The sequence below is a fragment of the Phocoena sinus genome, chromosome 12, assembly GCF_008692025.1.
Source record: "Phocoena sinus isolate mPhoSin1 chromosome 12, mPhoSin1.pri, whole genome shotgun sequence".
In the NCBI taxonomy this organism is placed as follows: domain Eukaryota; kingdom Metazoa; phylum Chordata; class Mammalia; order Artiodactyla; family Phocoenidae; genus Phocoena; species Phocoena sinus.
The window spans coordinates 47,695,149-47,705,116 of record NC_045774.1 but is presented as its reverse complement, the minus strand read 5'-3'; the positions used below and the strand labels follow the sequence as shown (position 1 = coordinate 47,705,116).

At 37.6% G+C, this 9,968-nt stretch overlaps 1 protein-coding gene across 1 annotated transcript; it reads left to right on the top strand.

Moving 5' to 3' along the window:
* FAM229B (family with sequence similarity 229 member B) lies at positions 1 to 8,829 on the top strand. Its single transcript, XM_032651515.1, has 3 exons — positions 1 to 204; positions 7,314 to 7,452; positions 8,615 to 8,829. Exons 2-3 carry the CDS (start codon positions 7,328 to 7,330, stop codon positions 8,739 to 8,741), a joined length of 252 nt encoding a protein of 83 aa, XP_032507406.1. The 5' UTR covers positions 1 to 204; positions 7,314 to 7,327; the 3' UTR covers positions 8,742 to 8,829.
* The last annotated feature ends 1,139 nt before the right edge of the window (positions 8,830 to 9,968 follow it).

The window sequence follows — 9,968 nt, the reverse complement described above, 5'->3', positions numbered from 1 at the left end:
GCGGCCGTAAGTCACGCTGCTGCCGCAAGTCGCTGCCGTAGCTCCGCTCTGCTCTAGCTTTAGGCTAAGATTTTACGTTCGAAGGCCGCAGCAAGTGCACGTGTGTCTCACCGTTACCATAGCGACTGGTCCTCCCGATAGCAGATCTTCGCTGCCCTGTAAACGTCTGAGCAACTGTAGCTCCGGGGGCCCGGGTCACTCCTGGTAACTAGGCTTTGGCGTGGGATTTTAAAACGTGTGTCTTTAAAGCTGTTTAGGATCTATCAGAGGTTCAGTCTTCATTTACAGTCTCAATACCTGGGGCGGTGGGTCAAATTCCGTTCATTCCGATTCCTCCGGACGCTGCGTTAATCTATTTAACAAGTCCTTTGTTCTAATAGAAAACAATGTCGATGAGCACAAAGAAACCCCAGACAAATAGACGTGTCAGGGTACAACCGAAACTAGGTGGTTATACAGATTGACAAAAATGGCGCTTCAGAGGCCCAACCAGTGTATGTTGAAGCTGTATGCTCCCAACGTTAACTTCTAGGCCCTCTGCAGGATTCAAAAGAAATTAAGACATAGATCCAGCTCCAGAAGGCTTACAATCTGATTGAAGATACACACGAAATACTCAAAAAATTGTGACAATTTTGTGGCGCTAAGTGTAATAGGATTCAATGGATGAGAGTGTGGACAAGTAAATAGAAGTCTGATGGAAGAGATGAAATTAAAACTAGGCATTTTATTTATGTACAGTGTTTAGGTGGGACAAAGGAGGAGGAGATTGAAAAATCAGGTGTTCCTGAAAACGACCAACTCCTAAAATTTTCAAACATTGAAAAATACTGTAAACGCTTATTAATTTAGGCCAGATTTCAATTAAGAACTCAAGCACTTTTTTCGTAAAATTAATATTTTCCACAAAAATTCTGAGGAACTACAAAATACTAGGAAGCCTCCTCCCACCAAAAAAAAGTTAAAATTACATGTGCAACTAATGTGTGGTAATAGGAATTGTAATATTTGTTTGGACCACCTTATTCCCCTACCAATACAAATAATAGTTGTTACTATATCTCTGATATCTGGTAAGTTTGAAGTTGCAATGGGTGGTTTATGAGGCTGAGGCTTTCTCACATTTCCATTTAGATGTTTTTCACCTTATTACTCACATATCTTATGATTAATAGGTAACTTTCAGTCAAGAATTTTTTGCATTTGCTGGATTTTACTCTTAACTGCTTATTAGTGAGCATGGAGTCAGTGTTAGAAGTGCAGTCAGGTTCCCCTAACACTTCACTTAGGTCTTAACATTAAAGTCCTAAAGTCTGGGACTTCTAAATTTTGCAAAGCTTGTGAGTAGATCTGTATCTGTGAGCTATGGTGCCAGCTCATCTGGTATTCTGGCCTCTGCAGAGCTCTACCCTTCATGCAGTGGTTAGGTCCTAGTCATGGCTCCCTAGAGGTCATACATAGGAACAGAATTAAATTAAGAAAGTTCTAACAAGTCTCATTAAAAACTTCAGTCTGGGAGAATCAGACTGAGAGGAAATTCTGCTTGAGAGTCAAGGTAGAACCTTACCTACCAGCCACTTTAGGACTTCAGTAGAAGCAGAAGAAACATTTTAGAGTTTATACTTTCCAGGAGTCCACCTTGAAGTCATATATCTGAACATATCCTAAAGTTGAATGCACTCCTAATTAGATGGACTGAAACCTCATTTAAAATATTCAACAAACTTTCAGAAGAGCAAGCAGAACGCAGGCCACCCAGAAGGCTACACACAGCTCTCGTGGAATTCTCTCTGATACACCTCCTCTGATAAAAACACAATGAAAAAGAAAATATGATTTACCTTTCAAACTCTGTCTGTGAGTGGAAGAGCAGATTTCAGATAAGTAGGAAAGAAGTCAAGGAGAATTTACCCACAGAATAGCAGAGTATGGTAGATTGGAGTATTGCTCTGAATTCTTTACCCTCTCCCTTTGCACATGACTGTGCAGTACCTCCTGGCATAGGGGGGTAGGCAGAGTATACGTCTTTGTCCTATTGGTCAGGCTTGGTCAGGTGGCTTGCTTTGGCTAGTGGAATGATATCAGGTATCAAAGGTTTTAGGTGTGCTTGCATGCTTTTGCCTCTTGGTCTTTGCTATTTTTCGTAAGAAAAACTACCTCAGGTGGCTGCTGTTTCCAAAATGAGGAAGACATGTGGATCAGATCTGAATCTGCATCTCAGTTGAAGTGTGGAGTACTGCTAATCCTAACCAAACCCAGGAGAGGCAAGTGGAGACCAGCTGAACAGCAGGCTCTCCACAGTCTTAACAAGAAAAAGGTTTTTGGTTAAAGCTGTGAGATTTTGGGGTGCAATAGTATTGGAGCAATAGCTGTCTAACACACCAAGCAAATAGATTGGGCAAAATTTTATATGTTAACTGTAAGCAAGAGAAAAACATCAATGAAAATTATAAAGACTACTCCTGTGAAAGGAAGGAAGGATGGAAGGAAACTAGCATGTAAAAGATGAATGAAGTACATGACCTGTAAAACTTAACCTAAGGGGAAAAAAGAAAACTCATATAATTTTTGTGCTGTAGAGGAACTTATTAATAATAAGAATATGAATTTGGTAGTACAGGAACTTAAAGACAAGATGCTAAAATAATGTATTGAGGGCTGAGTCTTGCCTTGTTTTTTTCACTACTGTATCCTTAGTACTTTGCCTGGTGTACTATAGGTAATCAATAAATATTTGGTGAATAAATGAACTAAAATGGAAATAAAAGAGAAAGGAAACTAAAGACCAAAACATGTTAAAGGACTAATGAATAATTAGAAGCACAGAGAAGCAGACTAGAGAGCTGAAAATCAAATTACTGATTAGAAGAAAGGATTGATATAATCACAGAGAATACTGAGGCAAAGGACAAAGGTATAAAATCTCTTGGAAGATAATATATGTGAAAGAGGTAAAGATGGTTCAACATAAGATTAATAAGTGCCCCTGAAATAGAGAACACAGCAAATTGAAGAAGAAATGTTCTTATTGATATAGAAAATAATAAAGGAGGAAAAATCTATAGATTAAAAGCATGTACCATGTTACATGGAATAATTTCTATAGAACAGTCAACACTAAGGGATATATCCTGGTTCAGTTACTCAGTTTTCAGAATAAAAGAACTGTTTACGTACACAGGCAAGAAACAAAAGTTGGGGGGCGGCATGGAGAAAAAGCAATAAGGCTCCTTTAGATTCATCTATATAATACATTTAGTATTTGACGACATCACAAAGATGCTACAAATTTCTGAGAAGGAATAAAATGTGTTCCAAGAAAAATATACTTCTATGGCTTTCAAAGTTGTCATTTAAATATACTTTGAATTTGTGGGCACTCTATCAATTTTTATTCCTGCTTGCACACTGCATTTCTGAGCCCATCTCTTTGTCATATAACTTGACAGACACAGCCAACAGCAGCTAACATGTTACTGACATTCTTTCTTCCAACCTCTTCACCTAGCATTCACCAGCAAATCATCTGCTTTCCAGGTTATCACAGAGTTTTCCAAAGTTTTTTCCAGTAGGTTTGCCACTGAATAACATAGACAACTATCCTCTCAGTTTCCAATAACAATTTTCTTGACACTCGCTGCTTGACTTATGTTTTTGTTATGGCAGTACCTAAGTCTGGACCTAAGTCTGTATAAGTCAGGATAAATTTTATTATGCTGTGGTAACAGCCAACCCCCAAATCTCAGTGGTGTAAAACAACAGTTGTTTATTTTTTGCACATGATACATGTCCATTAGAGGGGGGGAGTCTGGTGGCTATGCTTTATGTTATCTTCACCCTGGCACCCAAGTTGCTGAGCTACCACTCTGATAATTCCTGGGTTTTGTGGCAAAGAGAAAGACAACTCAGGAGGGTCTTGTACTGCCATTAATGGCTGCTGTTAATTCACTGGCCAAAGCTAGTCACATGGGCTCCAAGTAATCATAAGGGGACTAAGAATTACAATTTCTGGGAGACAGAAAGCCAGAAATATTTGATGAAAAACATTTGTAAGTGTATCACAAGCACTCTCAAACATGACACCAAAACACAGTATCTGTGATAGGCAGCCTCTCAGATGGTACCCAGTGATCTCTGCCTCCTATTTTTTTTTGAACTTCTCTACAGATGATCTGCCTCCTATTTTTGTGTAATCACCTCCCATTGAGTCTGGGCTGGACCTAGTGGTTTCTTTCTAATGAATAGCATCGAAACACAGCCCAGCAGCCATCCTGAGTTGGGGAGACAGAGGAACGAAGATAAGAATGGCAGCAGACTTTCTTGTTGGAAACAATGCAAACCAAAAAACACTGTAGAAGAATATTTAAAGTCCTTAAAAAAAAAAACAACCCACAAAATTGTTGACCTAGGATTCTATACCCAGCAAAAAGAATGTTCAAAAATGAAGATTAAGGAAAAACATTCAAAAGGTGAATGAATTAATCACCAGAAGTCCAAAATTTAAATGAAAACCTTCAGATAAAAGGAAAATTGTTGGATGGAAATCTGGACCTACTCAAGGGGATAACACTGAAAATGATAAATATGGGGGTAGATATAAAAGAGTTCTCTTGAAAAATTTCCTAAAAAGATGATTGCTTAAAGAAGAACTAATAATAATGTGTTGTGGGGTTTATGGTATACGTAGATGTAAAGTACATGACAACAAAGTAATACAGGGTGTGAGAGGGGAAATAGAATATATTCTTGTAATTTTCTTGTGTTGGAAGTGGTATAATGTTACTGAAGGCAGACAGTATAAGATGTATTCTTCCTTTCTCCTTATTCCTGTCACGTGGGAATTTCAAGCCCCTTTTGAGGAAACGGGAGAGAAGAGGTAGTCCAGGCATTAGAGAGAGGTTTTAGAGAGTCCTACATAGGAAGAACGATAAAGAAATTTGTAAAGGTGCAGTTTGAGGCTTTTGGCATAGGACGAGGACATGACTAGATTGGATTAATTTGGGTTATTAGTCAAGGGAAAGTCTGGAAGACAAAGGTAATGAGGAGACTGGGATATAAAGTGAGGAGAATCTCGTGATTTTGTGCAGATTGATTAGACTGTTGGTTTAGAATAGATATAGATAAAGTAATTAATAAATTAAAATATTTAATGTTGGAAAATAAACAAGGCAATGACAACAAGAATAAAAGCTTCACACAAACTTTAGAGACAATTTTTTAGCTAGGTTTCAGCTTGTTGCTGGAGCTATGAATCATGATATTTGTTAGCAGGTAGGAAATTATGTGAAAGAATCTTCTGGTGTCACAATTTCTGGGTATCACCGGAACATTTGATCATCATTCCTTTGGCAATTCCAGCCTTCTCTGGAAGGTCAGTAGAAGCAATTGATTTATACATCTCTACAGGAATCAGACTCGGCCTATTTTGATAAGTCTGTGTATCCTTGATCAAGTTAGCTGAAGCTTAATACTTACATATGATAGCTAGTTATACTAAACCATAGTTTTTACTATGGTTTTACTAACTTGTCATTGAGCATAACACTTTTTTCTTTGATAATGGACACACAGTCTATAAAAACTATTATATAATATTCAAATTCCAAAACTTTTAATAATTTAGTTTTATTATTACCACAATAAACACTTACTTATTAGGCATAGAATACTGCACTAGGCATAAGAAACAGTTACAAGACATTTTTCATTTTTCCTGCCCTTTGCTGAAGACATGTAAATTTATACAAGATAGAGCTATTAATTGCCCACTGTGTCCTAGACACTGTTCTAGGTATTAAGGATTTAATCAGTGGTGACAAAGACAGACATGGAATGGGAGTGGGGGGGGGACAATGATTAAGCAAAAACATTTACAAAAAAATTAGAGCACTGGTTCTCAACAGGGGGAGATTTTTCTCCCCTTTTCTACTAAGTGATATTTGTCAATGTCTGGAGATATTTTTGTCGCAACTTTGGGGTGGGGTGCTCCTGGCATGTGAGTGAGTGAGTGGAGGCCTTGGATGCTGCAAAACCTCCTACAAACCTCCTACAATGCACAGGACAGTCTCCTCCCTCCTAAACAAAAAATTATATGACCCTAAATGTCAATAGTGTCAGAGTTGAGAAATCCTGAATTAGAGTGATGATAACTGCTATAAAGCAGAAGTAGAGTGCTAAGAAAACATATAATGGAGGGTTTATAAAAATCTTCTCCGAGAAAGTGAAATTTAAATTCAGACTTAATGAATGAGTTGGCCCTAACAACTAAAGTGTGGGAGCAGTGAGGTGGGGAAGAATTCCAAGCAGAGGCAACAGTAGGCAGTGTAGTTGTGTGTATGTGTATCATATATATCGTATGTATCTCATATATACATTACATTGTATATGTGTATGTATATATTTAATCATGCTCAGTAGTATCTGCTGAGTAATAGCAGTTAACATTTATTGAGCCTGTACTACGTGTTAGGTACTGCATTTCACATGTATTACTTTATTTAATCCCCACTATTACCCTGGAGGTAGATAATATTATTAAGCTCAGGTTATCTTTTTTTTTTCTTCTTTTGTGGTACGCGGGCCTCTCACTGCTGTGGCCTCTCCCATTGCGCAGGCTCAGTGGCCATGGCTCACAGTCCCAGCTGCTCCGCAGCATGTGGGATCCTCGCGGACCCGGGCACGAACCCGTGTCCCCTGCATCGGCAGGCGGGCTCTCAACCACTGTGCCACCAGGGAAGCCCCGAGCTCAGTTTATCTTTGAGAAGCATAGTTGGTTAAGTACCTTGCCTAAGATCGCATAGTTGGGAAGAGCCAGAGCCAGGATTTGAATCCAGGTCAGTCCAGCTCTTCCAAGGCACTTTCTTAACTAATGCACTGTAAATGTAGAGAGGCAGGGGTTAACAAATAATCACCAGGAAGAGAGGAATAGCTGTAGATATCAGGCAGATGTGAAACTCCTGTACTTAAAAGGAAGACAAGGGTTTAGATAGGCAGAGAGGCAGTGGGAGCTCAAGCTTGTCAATTGCCATAACCATTCAAAGGAAAATAATTTTTTTTCACATAACATAAATGGACTTCAGTTATGTTAACCATAGGGCACAGTTTACTTTACCATCTAGTAGCTATTTTATATTTGCTCAAGACTTAAAATTGTATGTAAAGGAGAGTTATAGAGTATTTATGTACTTTTATATTAAGTATGTCATTTTCAGAATGTTTCTATATGCCTATAGCAAAATTAATATTAAGAATTTCAAAGAACTATTTAAAAACAACTCACCCCTCCTCTCCATTATTTTAACTTTCTAACCTAGGTTTTCAGTGAATTATGCCTTTTCGGTTTGGGACCCAGCCAAGGAGGTTTCCAATGGAAGGGGGAGATCCTTCAGTTGGGCTGGAGCCTGGGCTGAGCTCCAGTGCTTCCTGTAACGGGAAAGAGATGTTACTAACCAGGTAAAAAGTCTTCTTGTCCTAACAGCTGAGGAGATGTGTAATGGCTATCATCAATGCAAGCTTTAGCTGACATTGAATTAGTAAGAAAGAAGCCTAGGAGCATTGCTGTTATTAAATTAGTATTACCAGAGCCTAGGTTTTCTTAGCATAGAGTCTGTATATTGTAAGTCTGAATGATAGACCAATTTTGGGGGGTAAATATTTAGCTAGTTTTTTGTTAATAGTTTCAAGATTATATAACATTCAATCAAATAAGCAAACCTTTAGTGCTATTATTTGCAGGGCACTGTGCTAGGACTAAGGCTACAAAATATGAAAAAGACTCAGACCTCAGAGTCAGTGTCACTTTGGCTTTGACTTGACCTTTGGCAGAAGGAGAGGTGAAGATTCTATTTTTGCAAAATTGAAGAAAACTATAATAGGATTTATTCCACTTTTCTTCTGTTTACCATAGTACATTGTTTGATTTCTCATGGCTTGGAATTTTCAGAACACAGATTTAAGCTTAATAAGGTAGGTACTTTAAACATCAGAGTTATTCAAGGATAAAATAGGCTACTTCAGAAATACTGATCAATAGTCTTTAGAAATGTTTAAGGTGGGGTTATTATTTGATGGGGATGTTGGAAAGGAAATTCAAGTACTAGGTGTATTTTTAGACTAGATGTTATTTAAGGGCTCTTTTAAACCTGAGATCCTATCAACATTTGAATAGTATGTGGAATAATATGTTCAGTTTTATATTTTTCCACAAATATTCTAGTTTTAAAATCACTCAACTGGAGTGATTTTAAGGTGCATATATGTATGAATTGCCATAGTATTATCACTTATGTTTATAACTATGCACTCCCCCCTGCCCCACTTTTCTTTGCCATTTAGCAATCACTGCATACCTTTCAAAAGAACATCTGGAGGGTTATCTTTGTATTTATAAGTTTCTTTTGATTAAGTGTATGGCACAACATTTAACAACAATTTCTTTGCAATGTAAGTCTAAAATGTCTGCCTCATTAGTGCCACCGTGTTATATTTATTTTGTGACATTCAGAGATTTCAAAAAGACTTAAAACAGTTGAATGAATATACACTCAAACTTTGGTCCTCTGAAAAAAATTTCCTTTTTTATATCTAAGTACATGTCATTTGCTCTTTTATTTAGGCAACTCCGAAGATGCCCTGGAAATCATTGCCTGACAATAACTAATGTTCCCATCACTGTCTTTGCAACAATGCGAAAGCCACCTGCACAAAGCAACGAGGAAATGCATCCTAAATACCATCATTAAGTCTTTTGTAGAGGTTTGACTAGGTCAAGGGTAATGGACCAGTATCATCTTATGATCTGGTAAGCAAATAAAAGTGGTGGCACCTTTGGATGGTGACAGTAGTTGAAATATTTACTTTTTGTAGGGAAAGACCGGAATGTAGTCTGTAAAACATGTGTAGTGATAAGCCATCAGTTATGTTTGATAGATAAGACAGAATAATATTTCACAATTAGAAAGTGCCTTAGAGATCATCTTGCTCACAGTGGATCATTAATATCAACAATTCACAATGAAGCTTAAGCCACCTTGATTATCAGTCAGGAAAGGCCCATTCTAAATGCTTAATGTGTTTTGGGCTGATTTCCTTTGCTTATTTTTGGGTTGCTACTTAGCTGAATCCTTTCACTTGAATACCCTAAGCCAGTTTCTGTCTTTTGATAATGTTCTGCCCAGGAATGATTATACTGGGTGAGAAATGGAGCCCTGTGGGTTATGCATTTTGAAATAATACCCAAGACTGAAGGAAATTCTTAGTCCATGGTTAATCTGCAAAGCATATACACTGCTATCATATGGGAGCTCAGGTTATTGGTTAAATTTATTATAAAGAGGTCAAGGCTGTGATTCTAACCCCTATTTTTCCAGGCAAAATGATGTCTCATCGTCACACTATTACCTCAAGTCCCAACCAGTCATCTTGAAATTGTCTACAGTTAGTATTGAGAAACCTCAGATTTTATTTTTTAAATTTATTCAATTAGACTTAAGGTTCAGTTTTGAGGTGTAGGCCAGCTCTTTCTGTTTTCTTTTTCTTCTTGTAATAGTTCCAAGAAACTCAGCTTGCTTTCTTTACCTCTTGATGGTTGCCAGTCTTCATCCCATGAAATTTTTTTTCTCCAAAAGACTGACTTTAGTGTCAGATATAGTTTCTCCAGTTTCTTGTCTACTTTTCTGCTCCTGAAGATATATATATATATAAACCTTTTTAAGTGAAAGGTTTATTAGCTTATAATTACTTGCATATAGATACATGTGTGCTACATGAGGTGAAAAGAAAAGCTTTTCATCAGGGATTTATAAATGGAGAAATTCTGAGAGCTCACACAGTGCTAGGAGATGTTTGAATTCCAACCAGCCAGAGTAGAAAGACCTTATTGAACCTGTGGGGCATTGAGTAGAGTCCTCAGAAAGGTCATGTCTTAGTAGGAGGTCTAAAGTAGCACTAGATTAAAGGTTAATGTATAC

Coding starts and splice junctions, on each gene's coding strand:
- FAM229B (XM_032651515.1), top strand. CDS start 7,328: ATGCCTTTTCGGTTTGGGACCCAGCCAAGGAGGTTTCCAATGGAAGGG. Junction 7,453..8,614: donor AAAGAGATGTTACTAACCAG/GTAAAAAGTCTT, acceptor TCTTTTATTTAG/GCAACTCCGAAGATGCCCTG.